The sequence below is a fragment of the Cervus elaphus genome, chromosome 21, assembly GCF_910594005.1.
Source record: "Cervus elaphus chromosome 21, mCerEla1.1, whole genome shotgun sequence".
In the NCBI taxonomy this organism is placed as follows: Eukaryota; Metazoa; Chordata; class Mammalia; order Artiodactyla; family Cervidae; genus Cervus; species Cervus elaphus.
Window position 1 is genome coordinate 65,987,855 of NC_057835.1, and position 19,471 is coordinate 66,007,325.

The 19,471-nt window shown below is 36.2% G+C and overlaps 1 protein-coding gene across 9 annotated transcripts in view; it reads right to left on the minus strand.

Moving 5' to 3' along the window:
* The window catches only part of VPS13B (vacuolar protein sorting 13 homolog B), a 775,932-nt gene that overhangs the window by 198,976 nt on the left and 557,485 nt on the right, over positions 1-19,471 (minus strand). For all 9 annotated transcript variants that reach the window (XM_043880234.1, XM_043880239.1, XM_043880237.1 and 6 more), the window contains one exon: positions 8,160-8,297. In XM_043880234.1, the coding sequence (XP_043736169.1) occupies positions 8,160-8,297 (138 nt within the window). The remainder of the gene's footprint in view (positions 1-8,159; positions 8,298-19,471) is intronic.

The window sequence follows — 19,471 nt, forward strand, 5'->3', positions numbered from 1 at the left end:
GAAAATGCTCTCCAAGAGTTTGTTGAATCCTGAAGCATGGATTTTTACACTACAGGAATAAACAAACTACTTCTCATTGGCAAAAATATCTTGATTGTAATGGTTCCTATTTTGATTAACAAACATGTGTTTCAGCCTAGTGATAATGACTTAATATTCATAGTACAAAACTGCAATTACTTTCTGTACTATTTGGTTGTATACTATTTCTTAAATCAGTTTTCCAAGGCAAAATAAAGGAGAGCAAAAAAAAAATAAACAAATGGGACCCAATCAAACTTAAAAGCTTTTTCACAGCAAAGGAATAAAATGAAAAGACAACCTATGGAACGGGAGAAAATATTTGCAAACAATGTTAACTAATTAAGGGTTAATATCTAAAATACACAAACAGGGACTTTCCTCGTGGTTCAGAATTCGCCTTGAAATGCAGGGGACACAGGTTCAATCCCTGGTCAGAGAACTAATATCACACATGCTGATGAGCAACTAAGCCTGTGTGCCACAACCAGAGAGCCCTTTCTGACACAACAACTGAGGACTGCATGCTCTGGAGCCCATGTGCCACGACTACAGAGTCCATGCAGATTAGAAGTATGGGGTTAACAGACACAAACTACTATACATAAAATGGATAAGCGACAAGGATATAGTGTGTAGCACAGGAAATACAATAACTGACAATGGTCTGCTAAAAAAATGCTGAATCACTATGCTGTATACCTAAAATTAACACTATATTGTAAATCAACTCTACTTCAATTAAAAAAATTAAGCAATAAAATAAAATCCTTGGTCTACTCTCTATTTGACATCCTGACTTCGTTTATTGTTTTATTTTGATAAATCATAGGGAAAATAAACTATGATAGTACAATGCTGACACTGCAAACTGAAATCCGTAACACCTAGGAAATGTAAAAGTAAAGGTTCTCACAGTTTTATTAACTAGTTTACATTTCTTAAATGTAGAAGATAGCTTGCTAGTATAGTTGTAAAACTAAAATAGAGATAGGACTCCAGTGATCAAGGTGTGGACCTTGGCCCTATTTCTGGAAAGAGAAAAGAACAAGGAGTTAACTATCAGGGTTACAATAAGTAGACTAAATTAATTAAAATTAGCTTTAAAATGTGCTTTCTTTCACTTTGCATCTTTTTGTATATAAAAATCATATTACTTATTCTTCATTTTCTACTCCAGAAAATGTCAGGAGGCTATTTGTGTTTTTTCAGGTTATCTTAATTTCCCTCAGTCAGTCATCTTCTACCTATGTCTGGATTAATTCCCAATAGCAATGAATTCTGTAATAACAAAACATAAAAGCAGATATCATCATGAAAAGTAAAAACATTTTAAAAATACACAAAATTGGCAGTAACTTAGCATTTCTACTTTATATTCATTATAAACAAACCTATTTGAATGGTGTGTTACTATATCTGAGAAGTTTTTAAAGTAGTATTTCACATTATTCCAGTATGTATTTTCATTCAAATCAAAGAGGCTTGTGGAGATGGGAAATTCTAGAATGGTTAGGAATTTTTTTTAAGTGAAAATTAAAATCCTCTCAACCTATAAAACAGTAAATTTATAAAAAATGGACTAGAAAAAATTAAAAATCAAATAATATTTTAAAATAAAAATTAAATAAAACCAATCCAAAGCTGGAATGAAATCAGGAAAACTGAAAATGACATAGATAAATGAATTAACAGGTTAGTTAAGGAGAGTAAATAAGTGATTTTATTATGAGAAAAACTATCACTGGCTATGTGTTTCAACAAGTGACACCAAGCATATTAATAAAAGAAATACGAAATTATAGTCATAACTTTGATATAACTATGTTGCCTAAAATTATATGAAAATTGTGATATGCTAATTATTTATAATAAAACATAAATGTGGGAATGTTCTCCCAGTTTGGCATAAGTTTTTCTTTGCTGTCCTTTAAGTGTCATTTAGTGGCTACAGTGACAGTATTTAAATATATGTCCACAAAGAAACAATGAAAACAATATCAGGGAGTTCAAATATTTCTGTAAATGACCTTAAGTTAATTAGAAAAGTCTGCACCCTTCCCATTTCTTCTTCTCACGTGTCAGCTCTCATTAAATTAAAAAAAAAAATTTCATTTCAAAGTTAAGAAATCCTATAGTTAACAAACTTTTAAACTGGGATCAAGGGGGCACATTCCTAAGTTTCTGTATGATGTCATATGAAGCAGTTCACAGTTGAATTTGAATTTGCAAAAAGTATGAATGAGTTTTCAATATAAGAAGTATCTAACAGTAATTTCTCTATAGGCTAACTGTGATGGGAACAGGTGGCCCTGCTTTCAATTACAGAGGGCTAGCATGCCAGTGTGAGGCCTGGATTAGTTCACCTTCTCACGGGGAATTTTCCTCGGTTGGGAATGGATTTATTATGGCTTCACACATGGAATAGAGCTCATGTCAGCTGAGGGCAGTGACACATCATATGATTCAAATTAACCTGCTGTGGACTGTTCCGCGGGGCTTAGATTGTGTATTAAAATGACGACATTTTAAAAACAGCTTGAAAGAAACCAGGATTGCTGAACTGCAATGGTTCCAATTTGTTCCAACTAATCTATCACCTGCTGGAGATATTATTCTAGTGGGTTTCTGGTAGCTGCTGTTTTCCAGGTTTCTCCAAGCCACTGACCTTGCTAATGGGTACAATTGTTGCCTCTGAAGGAAGGAGGTGGGGGTTGAGAGAGCTTTGAAGGGGTTTTTGATGTACAAGTTGGGACCTACCAATTGTGCTAAGGTACTATTAAGTGAACAGAGGAAATCAGGGAATACTCAAGAACACTGAATTATTTTCCCAAAAACAAATGCTAGGGAGTAGCATATGCATCACCTTGTTCAGATAAAATAATCCTTGAAAAAAATCTGAAAGGCTGAATTCAAAAGCTGTTAAGTTTGCACCTTAGGAAGAAAATTTAAGGGTAGGTAGTTACAGTCGGTATTTCCTCTACTCTTCGGGGTCATAACTTTTATTGCTACTGAAACTTTAATTCAAGAGCAACAAAGGAATAAATGAAAATACACTATTTTAGAGTTGTAGCATAAAGCATTCTTTGGGAATGATACTTAAATAGATGTGCATACAGATTAAACTAATGGTATCAAAAGATTATTAAATGATAATACTGCATAATACTAGAAGCATTATTTGCAACACTAAAAAAAAAGGGCTTTTCATTTTTTAAGGGAAGAGAATGGTACTGGGGAATACAAGAAAGCTGAATTTTGTTCCTCCAGTCTTAGCATAAATAATATTTCTCTTAAAATCTGGGAAAATATTTTTTTTTCTTGAGTTGCCAAAAATCTATAAAATAATATATAACCTAGAGCCAGACATCTTGGAATGTGAACTCAAGTGGGCCTTAGGAAGCATCACTATGAACAAAGCTAGTGGAGGTGATGGAATTCCAGTTAAGCTATTTCAAATCCTAAAAGATGATGCTGTGAAAGTGCTGCACTCAATATGCCAGCAAATTTGGAAAACTCAGCAGTGGCCACAGGACTGGAAAAGGTCAGTTTTCATTCCAATCCCAAAGAATGTTCAAACTACTGCACAACTGCACTCATCTCAGTAGTGCTAGTAAAGTAGTGCTAGTAAAGTAATGCTCAAAATTCTCTAAGCCAGGCTTCAGCAATACGTGAACTGTGAACTTCCAGATGTTCCAGCTGGTTTTAGAAAAGGCAGAGGAACCAGAGATCAAATTGCCAACGTCCGCTAGATCATCGAAAAAGCAAGAGTTCCAGAAAAACATCTATTTCTGCTTTCTTGACTATGCGGATCACAATAAACTGTGGAAAATTCTGAAAGAGATGGGAATACCAGACCACCTGACCTGCCTCTTGAGAAACCTATATGCAGGTCAGGAAGCAACAGTTAGAACTGGACATGGAACAACAGACTGGTTCCAAACAGGAAAAGGAGTATGTCAAGGCTGTATATTGTCACCCTGCTTGTTTAAGTTATATGCAGAGTACATCATAAGAAATGCTGGGCTGGAAGAAGCACAAGCTGGAATCAAGATTGCCGAGAGAAATATCAATAACCTCAGATATGCAGATGACACCAACCTTATGACAAAAAAGCAAAGAACAACAAAAGAACCTCTAGATCAAAGTGAAAGAGAAGAGTGAAAAAGTTGGCTTAAAGCTCAACATTCAGAAAACTAAGATCATGGCATCCAGTCCCATCACTTTATGGCAAATAGATGGGGGAAGAGTGGAAACAGTGGCTGACTTTATTTTTTTGGGCTCCAAATTCACTGCAGATGATGATTTCAGCCATGAAATTAAAAGACATTTACTCCTTGGAAGGAAAGTTATGACCAACCTAGATAGCATATCAAAAAGCGGAGACATTACTTTGCCAACAAAGGTCTATCTAGTTAAGGCTATGGTCTTTCCAGTAATCATGTATGCATGTGAGAGTTGGACTATAAAGAAAGCTGAGCACCGAAGAATTGATGCTTTTGAACTGTGGTGTTGGAGAAGACTCTTGAAAGTCCCTTGGACTGCAAGGAGATCCAACCAGTCCATCCTAAAGGAGATCAGTCCTGGGTGTTCATTGGAAGGACTGATGCTGAACCTGAAACTCCAATACCTTGGCCACCTGATGCGAAGAGCTGATTCATTTGAAAAGACCCTGATGTTGGGAAAGATTGAAGGCAGGAGGAAAAAGGGATAACAGAAGATGAGATGGTTGGATGGCATCACTGACTCAATGGACATTAGTTTGGGTGAACTCCGGGAGTTGGTCATGAACAGGGAGGCCTGGTGTGATGTGGTTCATGGGGTTGCAAAGAGTCGGAGATGACTGAGCAACTGAACTGAACAGCAAAAAATGCTTTATTATGTCCCACTATTCCTATTGATCTCTAAATTAATATAGAGTAGCTATTTACAGAGAGATAACAATTTTTATTTAATAATACCTATGTATATACTTTACATGACAAACTGTTTATAGCAAGGAGACTTTCTCTGAGGTGGCAAATTCTGGAGTGGTTCAAGACTGTTAGCTTAATGTTCTCAGTCGTGTCTGACTCTCATGCAACCCCATGGACTGTAGCCTATTAGGCTCCTCTGTCCATGGGATTTTTCAGGGAAGAACACTGGAGTGGGTTGTCATTTCCTTCTCCAAAGGATCTTCCCAACCCACGGATCGAACCCGGGTCTCCCACATTGTAGGCAGATGGTTTACCGTCTGAGCCACCAGGGAAGTCCCTAAACATACTTGACATGACAAACTGTTTATAGCAAGGAAATTCTCTCCAAGGTGGCAAATACTGGAGTAGTTCCAGGCTGTTAGTTTAATGTTCTAGTGGAATCGCACAGAACTGACATATCATTCAAACTAATCTCCCCTCAAATAATTCATGATAGAAAAATACTCTTGGTTAAAAAATGTTTTAGGCTTTGAAGAACTTAAACCATTTTATACTGGATATTGTATTTGATTTCTCATAATAAAAAATCATTAAAAAAAAAACCACTCAGGGCCTCCCTGGTGGGCCTACACCCTGCAATTAGAGAAGCCAGCACACAGCAATGAAGACCCAGAATAGCCAAAATAAATAAATAAAATTTAAAAACAGTCATTCTTTGTATCATTTCCCACTCTCCTATGCCCCAAAATATCTGCAGTTTGAGTCTCAATAATTGTATTGATGGTCTTAAGAAAATCATATATAAACATATATTATTAATATATGAGTCACATAAAATCTTGGTACAAAAAATGTTTCCAGATCCACAGTATTCATTTTACCTGTGAGCTTGTTGGAAACATAGAATTTCATCCCTATTAAACCACATTTGCACTTAACCAGAATTCCAGAAATGTTCAAATGCACACTGCAGTTTGGGAACCACTGCTGTAAAATAACTATTTCAATTCATTAATTTAAAAGTTCGAACCCCAGATAGACAATCTTTATTACTGAATGGGCATAAAATTAGAAGTGGCAGATATGCAGTTTTCAATTTTAAAAAATATAAGAAACACAAAGTACAACTGTTGTAAAAGTCATACATAGTCAAATAGAATGACAGAATGATAAAAATGTAAGTTTTCATTTGCTCATTTATATTTCTCAAAATTCAAATTATATGGGAGCCACAAAAATATGGTACACAATTTACTGCTGACTTGAAGATCCCATCCCTTTTAGAAACAAATCAATCAAATGTAAACTCGAAGGGAACTTTCTAGCCAAAAGGTGAAAGATTGTGCCTAAAAGCAAAAGAAATCTGAAACTAAAAGAGAGAAAAAGGAAGTAAACGCATTTCCCTATCACTTCTCCATGAAATAGTCATGTTCTTACCCTAATTCATTCATTCTGGCATGTTCAGTCTTTTGTCCTGCAATTGAAGAAAGCTACCGACTCTCTGCTACCCTATGGACTGTAGTCTGCCAGGCTCCTCTGTCCATGGGATTTCTTAGGCGAAAATACTGGAGTGGGTTGCCATTTCCTTCTCTAGGTTGCAGGTGGATTCTTTACCACCAGGGAAACATCATATACATATATATTATATATGAATATATATATATATATATAAATAGCCTAAACAGCAGGCATTTTTTTCTTTTTTTCTTAGTATATAAAATGTTTTTTTCCTACATTGATGGTTGCTTGAATTCAATGAAATATGGTACTTCACACTCACTGAGGACTCACACTCTTTTTCAACCATCCAGCGTTCCAAAGGATGCTTCCATCTTAAATGAATCCTTTAGACTTCATCATCAGCTTCTTCCCTTCCTTCAAGTCTTTAAAACCACACCTATATAGTAAATCTAGATACTAAAAATTAGAACTAATTCTTCATATATCTGTATGTTTTAAATCCCAGCATCAGATAAACATGTATAAGAACTGAGCCCCAGTGAAAGGGCCAACTGAGTTGGTTTCAGGCTCTTTCTACTCTAGTCCTGATGGTGGGCCACTTTCTCTATTTGTAGTCACGAGTCATAATTTACCGGTTGTGGCACACAAACTTAATCAGGTCCACATAGGGATAGCTTTCAATCACCAAAATTCATGCCTTGCAATACACTGCTAGAGATCTCAAGACAGTATAACGCCACAGTTTTAAACTCCTAATGAAGAAACTGGTATTCTTTGAATGACTAACATGTTCTGCAGCACTGTGAGTATAACAAAAGGAAAACTCAGCTGTAGTAATTTCTGTTAAATAAACAACTCAGATCTCAAAGAGGTGATGTAAGAGTAACAAAGAAAAGAAGAGGAATTATCCTCCAATTAAAAATAAAAAAATTAATTAAAAAAACATGAGATGAAGGAGGAAGAAATAGAGCAGCAAAAACAAACAGCGTGGAGGAGGAGATAGACAAGAAAGAAAAAACCTTTAGTTATACTAAAATTAGTGCAGTATAGAAGTGACCTAGGTCTTTGGAGTCATAAAGACCTGAGTTTGAATGGCTCCTTTGCTACATGATCTCAGGCAATTGACTTCATTTTTCTAAGTCTTAGCTTCTTTATTTGTAAAATGGGATTAATTATAGAGCCTATACCTTGGCTTTAAACAAGTATATAAAGCACCTAGTACCTGGGACATAATAAGCACTTAATACTTTTTGATATCTATATCTATTTAAAATTGAGTGTTAATATATCCCAAGCACTTTGCTAAGCATTTGAAATGTCTATTTATCTAATCCAATCTACCTATGTATATTATCTTGTCTATGTATGTCATGTATCCTATCCACCTATCTATCCATTCATGCTCCCACCCATCTATCCATCCATTACCTATTTTATCTCTTCATTTACAGGTAAGGAAACTGAGGCACAGGAGATTAGACAAAGGCCTAAGGTCCCATAGTTAATTAGTAGAAAAGGTAGAAATAAAATGACAACTATTTTTTTAATTGATAACTACTTTTTGTCAAACTAATGGTAAATTTTAATGCATATTAATATTTGCCTTTTAATCTCTAGAACAGGTAGCCTGAGAAGGGTACACGTCTGAAAAACAAATCAATTACTCATGGTTGGCAAAGAACATCAAGATTGCTAGCAGACTCCATGTACACATTAAGAGACTCACAGGAAAAAAAATAGTTTGAATTATGACTTTCTTACCTGGTCCATTAAGAAAATCTTTAATTTGTAATGTTACAAGTGAAGGTGGAATACCACTTTTGCTGTCTATTTCTCCAGGTACTGTCTGCAGCCAAACTGTACAATAATCAAGGGCTTCAGGCAAAGTCTTCCCAGGATCTGAAGAGACAAAATTAAAGCTGAAAATGTCAATTACAACACAAACATCAATTCTGGTCTAAGAGTCTGAGCTGATAAGCAAGAGAAAAAACAGTTAAAATATTGTATGTCACCTTCATTAATGCATTTGCTTGTATACATACAGTGCATAAATACTTAAAGAGAAGCCCTCTCTGTACAAGGTAGACTGAGGAAACTATGTTTTCCAGAACCAGGCCAAAGAGGAAAAAATATTTCAAATCTTAGCTCATATCACCATTGAGTAAAGGTAGCTTCTGTACTGAGCTGCTGACTGTTAATAGTTGAATAGATAGATTTGTTTTTTAAAGGGATGTTGGAAACAAGTTAAGGAAAAAAAAAGGGCAACCTTTCCAGCTTAAAAAGAGGCATATACATGTTCAAAGATGCAGTGGATTAGTACTACTTAGGGGTTATTCGATCTGTTTCAGTTTTATTGACATTACAATCACTTTTACTGCTAGGCTTTTGAAGTTAACTTCAGTAGCTTTCCCATAACCTTTTTTAATGATAAAATAGGTCAATCTTTCCAGTTCCAATTATGACTAACAGTGGATTTTTTCAGTTTTTTCTATTAAATATTGTGCATTTTAAGCTTTTTTAAGGTTAATATTGTATATTTTTTTTTAAAGTTTCTTTCAGTTATTGGTGATGGCAAATGGAATTTACCTTTTAATGCTTGGCAATCCAGTTTTTATTGAAATAGCTCTTTAAATAAAAACGACTGCTATATCTTGGCAGGCAATGTAGTAGGCTTTTTAAAAACTTCTAAATATTCACAGTTTTTCTTTAGTTTCAAGATTGTTTTACTCTCTGTGTTTTAATGGCCTTTCAATGTCAATTTTATAGGGATGTTCTTGCCATAGAGTCCATCTATTCCATTTTCAGTTGATTTGAAATGTGTTATTAAAGTGTTATTTATTTTAGGTTTTATTGACTGGATTGCATTCAAGAAGAGCATTTACATACTGTGTATTATATTCAACATATGGTTATACAGTATTACTGTCATATGTGAACTGGGCATATAAATTCTGCCTTGGAATTTGTATTTCTTGACCCTATCATGTGATGCTTATGAAACCTGGCACATATGAACCTTTATGTGATTTCAAAGAAAATACTGAAAGCAACTGATCGTGACATTAGATCTATGTGGTAAAGATCAAACACTAAACTAGTGCATTCTTCTCTTTTTATATGATCAGAGAATTTAAAGCAGTGAGAATATGCATAGTAGATCCATTACACAGTAACACTACACTATTCTGTTGTTCAAATGTAACGGTGAAGTCTGGTGAAAGGATGGCAAAAGTCTATTGCTGGTAGGATCTATAATCAGTCTGTAGGCTCTACGTAGCCTGTCAGTTCCTGCGCATCTATTTCTAGGTCTCACCTATGTAGCCATCATTAAGCAGAAATCATTATTATCAAATAAGTGATATTGTGCCAGACCTATATGAGGAGACATAATTCTTGATTTTGCAGATGATACAATCTAGAAAGAAAACAATGATCTAATGGAAAAAACAGATATAAATGATGTAGCTGAATAAATAATGAACAGACATGAATTAAACTGATGTAGAAATATTAATATGATGTGTAAAAAGCTGGCAAGTAAAAATTAGGATGATAAGTATAACAAGGTATAAAACTCACATATTTAAACTTGTATGGCAGAAAAGGGATATCATGACTACATAAAGAGTTCGTATAATCAATACAGACACTAAAAGAAAAACGGGTAAAGGGTAGAAAAAGCACTTATTTATGAAGAAAATAAACAAGTAATAAATGAAGAAAAACAAATGGCATAAAGCAGTTAATATATAAACATTAAGAGATACTACATCTTAGAAATAATTAAAGGAAAAAAAAAAACCTTTTTAAAATAAGTAGAGTTTTCTACCTACCAAGACTAAAAAAACTGATAATGTCTATGCAAGAGGAGAGTGAAAAAGCTGGCTTAAAACTCAGCATTCAAAAAACTAAGATCTATGGCATCCGGTCCCATTACTTCATGAAACAGATGGGGTGAAAAGGAAACAGTGACAGATTTTATTTTCTTGGGCTCCAAAATCACTGTGGACGGTGACTGCAGTCATGAAATCAAAAGACGCTTGCTCCTTGAAAGAAAAGCTATGACAAACCTAGACAGCATATTAAATTAAAGAGCAGAAACATTACTTTGCCAACAAAGGTCCACATAGTCAAAATTATGATTTTTCCAGTAGTCATGTACAGATGTGAGAGTTGGACCATATAGAAGGCTGAGCACCAAAGAATTGATGCTTTAGAAATGTGGTGCTTGAGAAGACTCTAGAGACTACCTTGGACAATAAGGAGATCAAACCAGTCAATCCTAAAGTATATCAACCCTGAATATTCATTGGAAGGACTGATGCTAGAGCTCAGGCTCCAACACTTTCGCCACCTGAAGTGACGAGCCAACTCAATGGAAAAGACACTGATGCTGGGAAAGATTGAGGGCAGGAGGAGAAGGGGATGACAGAGGATGAGATGGTTGGATGGCATCATCGACTCAACAGACACGAGTTTGAGCAAACTCTGGGAGATAGTGAAGGACAGGTAAGCCTGGAGTGCAGCGGTCCCTGGGGTCCCAAAGAGCTGGACGTGACTTAGCAACTGAACAAACGTAACACACATACATACAAATTCATTGTAGAATTGTTTATCATAGCAAAAAGTAGAAAAGAACTTAGACATCCATCAACGGATTAACATTTAAATAAAAACCAACAACCCATACAGTGTTTAAAAGAATCAAGATTTATATGTATTGACATAGTAAGACAAACATTTTATGCTAGTAGTAAATAACAAAGGTTGAATTTTTTTTTTTTCATTTTTTGGCCATTTAGGATTCTTCTTCTAAAAATAAATACTCATTTTTCTATTGGGTTCTTTTTCTTACTGATTTGTAGAAACTCCTTATATATTATGGGTGTTAACGATTTGTTTGCCATGTGTAGCAAATGTTATTTCTTGGTATGTTAGTTGCCATATAGTTATATCCTGATGCTTTTTACATGCACACTTTTGAATAGATGAGGTAAAAAATTATTAACATATCTTACGGATTTATCCCTAGGTTGAGTATATATTTTCCCATAGTCTATTGAAGCATTTCTAAGAACTGATTTACCTTTAGCTATTTAATCCTTCTGGAGAACACTTGTTTATGAAAAAGGAAAAAAACTCCTCAGTCTATTAATTCAGTTCAGTTCAGTCACTCAGTTGTGACCCCATGAACAGCAGCATGCCAGGCCTCCTGTCCATTACCAACTTCCAGAGCCTACCCAAACTCATGTCCACTATTAATTAAGCTTATTTAAAACAAGAAACAATTTTTTTTCACTTGATAGATAAACAAAAACTTGATGTGTAATATCTTGTGTGGGGGAGGAAGAAAAATGGATTCTACCATGTATGATAGGTAAGTGTGTGTGAAAAGTGGAAGCATTAGTTGCTCAGTCATGTTCAACTCTTATGACCCCATGGACTGTAGCCAGTTAGGCTCCTCCGTCCGTGGGATTTCCCAGGCAAGAACACTGGAATGGGTTGCCATGCCCTTCACGGATTTTCCCGATCCAGGGATTGAATCCCCCTCTCTTACATCTCTGGCATTGGCAGATTGATTCTTTTCTCCTAGCGCCACCTGGGAAGCCACATACTACATCCCCCGTTTAAAATGTATAGCTGCATTCAGATGGCTGATGTAGGAACAGAATAACTGAAATTAAGAACATTCAGGAAAACATAGGTTCATGGTTGATGAATACTGAATGTATGACAGGGCTGGTGGCTACTCCCCAAGTTTTGGCTAAAACCTCTACTCTGGATATGCCTGTAGTCACTGTGGTGAGATGAAGCAGCAGCAGTAGCAGAAAGGTGTATGAGAATCCCAGAGGATAGATAGCTCAGGTGTGGAAATCACTATTTAGTCCCTCTGGCTCTCGTGGCTAGATGATGTGGGGCATGACTTCTAGACTTCCTGAACCGTCTTCAATTTAGCTTCTCCTTAATTACATCATCAGGTCTAGAAAATAGGATTCATATTACACATTCCTTGGGGTTAATATAGCTGGAAAAGCACCAGAAAAACCAAGATTAAAGGAGCCTGTGAATATGATACAAACAGAGTGACAAATAGGGATGACTTTATCATACTGGAAGCTGTGTTAACTTTGCCAGCTTTCTTCTTCATACTCAGCAAAGACCTATTTATTTAAGTATAGGAAGCTCTCAAAAAGAATAAGCCCCTGCTGATGTTAATGAACATGTTTACATTTACACTGTTGTCCCTAGGCCAAAGAAACAGGAGACAGCCATATCTTATTATGAGTAACAGACTGTGGGAATGGGTTAGGAACACATGATAAACTGCTCAAGCCATAAATCTTGTTCAAAGTCAGTTAGCATTCACTTCCATGAGACATTGGTATTGACAAAGTTATAATATTTGTTTTTCTTCTGGGTTGACCTGGACTTCAAAACAAAATACTTCATATATCATGTCACAAAGAACACCAAAGGGAAGATTCAGAGCTTAAAGTCCACTCCCAGATGGACCAAGGTATTGTTGGCTTTTACAGAGACTTGATTCAGATTATATTCTTTGTGCTTATAGATTACTTTGTCTTCTTCACAAAACCTTCATTTCAGTTAACTGCTTAGGAGGTTTTTCTCTGACCTGATAAAGTTTTTATCATCTTTCTAGTGCTGCTCATTATTGTTATTTTTTGACCCTTAGTAGATATTCACAGACTTAAATGTCTTTGCTTAACATTTGAATTACATAAAATATAACATGACTCATGTGTTCAGCTCACAGTGAAACTTTAGAAATGAATTTATTTTCTTTTCAATCTTCTACTTTTGTAAGTAGAAGTAGTAAATAAATTAGTAAATTTATTTTCTAAGCTCATATAGAACAGCTGAGTGCTGCAGACTTTGTAAGTTTCATAGTTATTTGGTTTTCTTTTATTAATACTATGTGGCAGGATATTTCTTTTTCATAACTAAGCCGAATTTTCAGTAAGGTCCCAATGAGGAGACATTTTCCCACAGATTTCAGTGAGGATTTCCTCATTTTAAGATTGATATAATACTGAATATGTAATGAAGCCCATTTACTTTTATACCAGATATTTCGCAGAGACAAGAACTGCTTTTTTTTTTTTTTTTTGCCATGAGTAAAAACTTTGAATTTTAAAAAGCTTTGTGTCATAAGAATCTCTTTATTTCAAAGCTACATACTGATTATAAAGAAAGAGAACCAGAGTGAGACTCCAGACCAACATTGTTTTCTTCCTCTTTCCCCCCCTCTTCTGTTACAGTTACTTTTACCAATCACAGGTTTACAATGGAGTTGATAATCCATGTCTATTTCTGCTTTATCTTGCCTACATTTGTGCTCAAGAACACCTCTCACAAGTGAACTGGTTAAAGAAGGGCAGAAAGAGAAATTAGTCCATCAGTTACTTTCCCTGAAAGTTCCAGGCAAAGTTTTCATGGAGGAAGATGCAAGTGACTACAGTCACCATAATGTTTTTGACTCTTTGATTCAATTTTCTCATGATACCCTTGTCTTTTACATTCTATGGAAAATGAATGCTAAGTTAAATATGGAGCAAGGTCAAGGTAATCAAATTTTCCCATGATAGAGTTCCTCTAAATTTATGTTACCAGAAAAAATATTATTAATTGAAATTTGGGGGATAAATCTTGAGAAATAAATATGATTAATTGGGTTTTAGTGTGCCTCACTAAACATGCTTATGTTTTCTTCAGTAAGCAAATAATCTCTCATCTTATTTCTATATTAGCTTCCTGCTGTACTAATGTAATCCTGTTGATGTTTGCAATCCTAACAAAATCTTGCTCAGTATTATCAAAAACTTTTGAAATTATATCATGCTTTAATTTTCAATCCTACTGATGCTTACTGATGATATATAATTAAAATTAATGTGTTCCCTAAACTATTACTGTAGATTAAAATTTCAGCAACTTTTGGCTTTGATTTCATATTGCACTGAGTTTTCTTTCCTTTCTCCCGCCCACTCTGAATTTTCCGATCATCATGAAAATATCACAAATTTCTCAGTGGCACAAAACGAATACTTGTATGATGTAGCACTGCAAATAGCCTCAAGATTTTACTTGTCTCCATTTTACTAATTCTAGAAAGTCTTGAAATATCTATTTGATTTTTAAAAAGGAAAAACAGATTATATATATTTTTATTCACTTTAAAGCCACCTGTTATTATGTCATAAGCATGCTGAAGTCTGCTATAGGTACTGAACCCAGGCCTATCCCAGGATGCCACAGAACCAAAGTGGCATCAATGACTGCTTAGGGAGACTAGTTCTCTTTGGCCTGAGGTATCTAGAGCCATCATGTTTATGGAGTGAAGTGAAGTGAAGTGAAAGTTGCCCAATTGTTTCCAACTCTTTGTGACCCCGTGGCCTATACAGTCCACGGAACTCTCCAGGCCAGAACACTGACGTGAGTAGCCTTTCCCATCTCCAGGGGATCTTCCCAACCCAGGGATCAAACCCAGGTGTCTTGCATTGCAGACAGATTCTTTACCAGCTGGGCCACAAGGGAAGCCCAAGAATACTGGATGGGTAGCCTGTCCCTTCTCCAGCAGATCTTCCTGACTCAGGAATCGAACAGAAGTCTCCTGCATTGCAGGCAGATTCTTTACAAACTGAGCTATGAGGGGAATCTCATGTTTATGAAAGAGCATGTATGTGACTTTTGATGAACTCTCAATGGACAACTGATAAGATATTGTCACATGAAAGAGGTTTGTTAAATAGTTTATCATTGACCCAGGACTTACTGAAAACAGCCTTTCTTTCATGGAGCTTTCTAACATTTTCTTAAAGAAGAGTTTATATCAGTTTGAAGTGAAAGCTGATCAGTCGTGTCTGATTCTTTGCAACCCTGTGGACTATACAGTCCATGAAATCCTCCAGGCCAGAATACTGGAGTGGGTAGCCTTTCTCTTCTCACCCCAGGGATCGAACCCACATCTCCCATATTGTCGATGGATTCTTTACCAGCTGAGTCACCAGGGAAGCCCAAGAAGGTCACTGGGCCCAGGACACCATCAGGGACTCAGTTTGTAACAGGAAAAAAAAATGTGTAGAATAATGAAAGAACACGAACGCTGGAGGTACATAGTGAAGTCAAAGTGTTAGTTGCTCAGTTGTGTCTGACTCTTTGCGACTCCTTGGATTGTAGTCTCCCAGACTCCTCTGTCCATGGAATTCTCCAGGGAAGAATACTGGAGTGGATTGCCATGCCCTCGAGGCTCCAGGGGACCTTCCCAACCCAGGGATTGAACCCGGATCTCCCACATTGCAAGCAGATTCTTTACCAGCTGAGCCACCTGGGAAGCTCTGGAGGTACACAGATCTGGATATAAATCCTGACTCCTCAAACTGGGTAAATTTAACTTCCCTGAGTCTCAGATTGCTTTCAAAATGGGGATAATAAACTAAATTATGGGGATGTTGAGAATATTATATTAGATAATATATGTACTGTGGTTTGTATGGACATGTTATGGTAGACGTTCAATAAACAGTCACTATTTTGTTTCTTAAACACAAACTCTAAACAAAATAGGAGTATGTGTGTGTAATATCTTTCAAGTATCCATTCTTCTTAGTCTTTTGTTTAATTTTGAAAAATCTTTACTGCTTATATAAAATAAGAGGAATATAATGTAAAAGGTAAAAAAAAGTGGAAATTATACTCAATTTTGGGCTTCCCCTGTGGCTCAGATGGTAAAGAATCTGCCTGCAATGCGGGAGAGCCAGGTTTGATCCCTGGGTCAGGAGGATTCCCTGGAGAAGGGAACAGCAACCCACTCCAGTATTCTTCCCTGGAGAATACCATAGACAGAGAAGACTGGTGGGCTATAGTCCATGGGACAGCAAAGAGTCAGACATGACTGAGAGACTGTCACTTCATTTCATATGCCCAATTTTAACCTTAAAAGCTACTAAACTTCTTAATATTTAACTTTTCAAATAATAATTATTGAAGTCTGAAATACGAGTCAACATATTTTACTTCCATATAAAATAATCTTTGCTAAGGATAAATTATAGACCTGACAATTTCTTTGCATTTTGGTTGTGATAGTTATCAAAATTGTATTCTCAGCTTCTTTCTCATCCTTTCGAAATGCCTGGCCTACAAGTGAGTCAAGGATGTGCAATTTGCAAGCCAAAGTTGATTCCTTTTTGTTTTTTAAACTAGAAGTTAGAGACTCCTTTTACAAAGGTGGTTGGGTACATCAACCTTTATACAAAGGAGACTGAAATGACACTTTAAAATAATTTATAAGTAAATATAGTGAGTCCATCAGGATTTCAATTTCACAGGGCTTTATTTTTAAGGAAGATCAAGAACAGTTCATAACTAGCCAGAGGAGGGAGGGTGGGAAGAAATACCTAAAGAGGACTCAGGGTAACAGGCAAGGGCTTAGAGAGTCCCTACTCTCCTTTCCTCTCCTCTAGCTTTATCGACTAGATGTTCCTAGATGGTTCTTTAGTGGAATCCTTTTATTACCAGTCAAAAATACACAAAAGTCCCCTTAATATAAACTGAATAAAATGTCAAGGAAAGCATTTTGGGAGGATCTATTGTATGTGACCAATTTGCCTCTATGAAATTCATATCGTTACAGCTCTCAAGGGCCTCCTTCAGAAACCATGGTTATACTTAGTTTTGGTATGCTCAAAAATGATTGGAATTGTAACTCCTTTCAACCAGTGGTTTCCATCAGAATAGTCACCTTCCAACCACTGGATATGCAAAAGGCAAAGCTATAGGTTTACTAGGTTGCTTATATTTTTCTATATTTATTTTTTGCTCCTTAAAGGTTATTTTATTATTTTTCTTTTTTTAAATGTAGCCACAGAAGCAAATCCAGTCCACGAGGCTTCTACAATACCTGAAAACTAAATCATGAAGGGACCTAGATCCATAAAACACAGTAACAATTCAATGACAAAACAGCAAAGTCAACCAAAAAGTCAATTCTATATTGCTATAGACATTGACCATTTCCTCGTCAATATTTAGGCATTTGACTAACTCTAACCATTTTGACTAACTCTAAGCCTTTTTTTCACCTCATAAGATGTGACAGGAAGGGGAAAAGGAGATTTCCAGGTTTGAAATTCCAAACCTGGAGCCCATAGGAAGGAAGAGGAAAAAACTAAAATGGCTGTTGGCTTGTGTGATCACCAGGGTCTACTGGTTCTTATTTTTTGAACCAAACTTTCCATACCTTGCTAGAAGAAACTGCATTCTTTCCACTTAGTGATGCTAATCAGCAGATAATATGTGAAGCATCATCTCAATTAATTCCTTTAATTTTCTACACTGCTTCGTATCGTGCTTGATCCTTTTACTATTTTTCTGTTATTTTAAAGTTGAATTCTAATGTTGGTAACTTCCTGGTGGCCCATGGTTAAGAATTTGCCTGCCAATGCAGGGGACAGTGTTGGATCCCGGGTATGGGAAGATTCCACATGCCTTGGGGCAACTAAGTCGCAACTACTGAGCCTGTACTCAAGAGTTCATGAGCCACAACTGCTGAGTCCATACGCTGCAACTACTGAAGCCCATGCACCCTAGGGCTCATGGTCTGCAACAAGGGAAGCTACAAGGAGAAGTCTGTGCACCACAATTAAAGAATAACCTCTGCTTGCCACAAATAAAATAAGCTTGTAGGCAGCAACGAAGACCCAGAGAAGCCAAAAATAAATAAATGAATTCTAATGTTGGTTTCAGATACTTTATATGACATCTGACTAAAATTCAGAGCAAGGACACAGAGGAAGCTGTTTAGTAAAAAAATGTAGTCATATAAATTCATGGAAGATCAAATTCATCTGAACTGTAAGCCTCAGCTCCGCTCTAAGTTTGGGTTCTATAACACTGAAGGCAAATCCAGTGACTATAAATGATCCTCCTCATTTTTTCTTCACTATGAGTATATGCTGATGATTACAATTGGTGTTAAAAAGGGCCAGAACACTAATCTTTTTTATCATGTCCAAAAAGGAAAGTCTTATTACCATTAAGCTCTCCTTTCTAACACTAATAACTACAGAAGTCCCAATTTATAGTTGAATATTTCATAATTTCAAGGTATTTTACAAATATTATCTCATTTGGAGGTCAGATTAAACCATCAAACTACAAAAAACACATATTATTATAAAGGTATACCTTGTTTTATCGCACTTTGTAGATATTGATTCTTTCAGAAATTGAAGGTTTGTGGCAACTCTGTCGAGCAAGTTGATTGGTGCCATTTTTCCAAAAGCATTTTTTTGTGTGTGTAATAAAGTTTTATTAAAGTATAAAGGAGATAGAGAAAGCTTCTGACATAGGCATCAGAAGGGGGCAGAAAAAGACATTATCTCATTTTGTGTCTTTGTGTCACCACATGTTGCTAAGTTTCCGATATTTCAATTTTTTTCACTATTACATTTGTTATGGTGATCTGTGATCAGTGATCTCTGATGTTACTATTCTAATAGTAGAGCATGTGGGCTCAGCAATTGTTTTAGGGCGCCACAAAACATGCCCATGTAAGATAATAAAGTGTTGTATGTGTTCTGACTGTACCACTGACTGGTCATTCCCCTATCTCTCTCTCTTTCCTCTGGCCCCCCTATTTTCTGTGCTCAGTCGCTACTATCTCGTCCAACTCTTTGTGACCCCATGGAGGTAGACTGCCAGGCTCCTTTGTCCATGAAATGTCTCAGGCAAGAATACTGGTGATGGTGGTTTAGTCACTAAGTCATGTATGACTCTTGTGACCTCATGGACTGTAGCCCACCAGGCTCCTCTGTCCATGGGATTTTCCAGGCAAGAATACTGGAGTGGATTGCCATTTCTTTCTCCAGGGGATCTTCCTGACCGAAGGATAGAAACCACATCTCATGTGTCTTATGCATTGCATGAGACATGGCTTTTTTTTTTTTTTTCCAATTATTTTCACCAGTTGGAGACCAATCACTTTGCAACGAGACATGGCTTTTAAAAGCCATGAGACATGGCTTTTAACTGCTAAGCCATTGGAGAAGCCC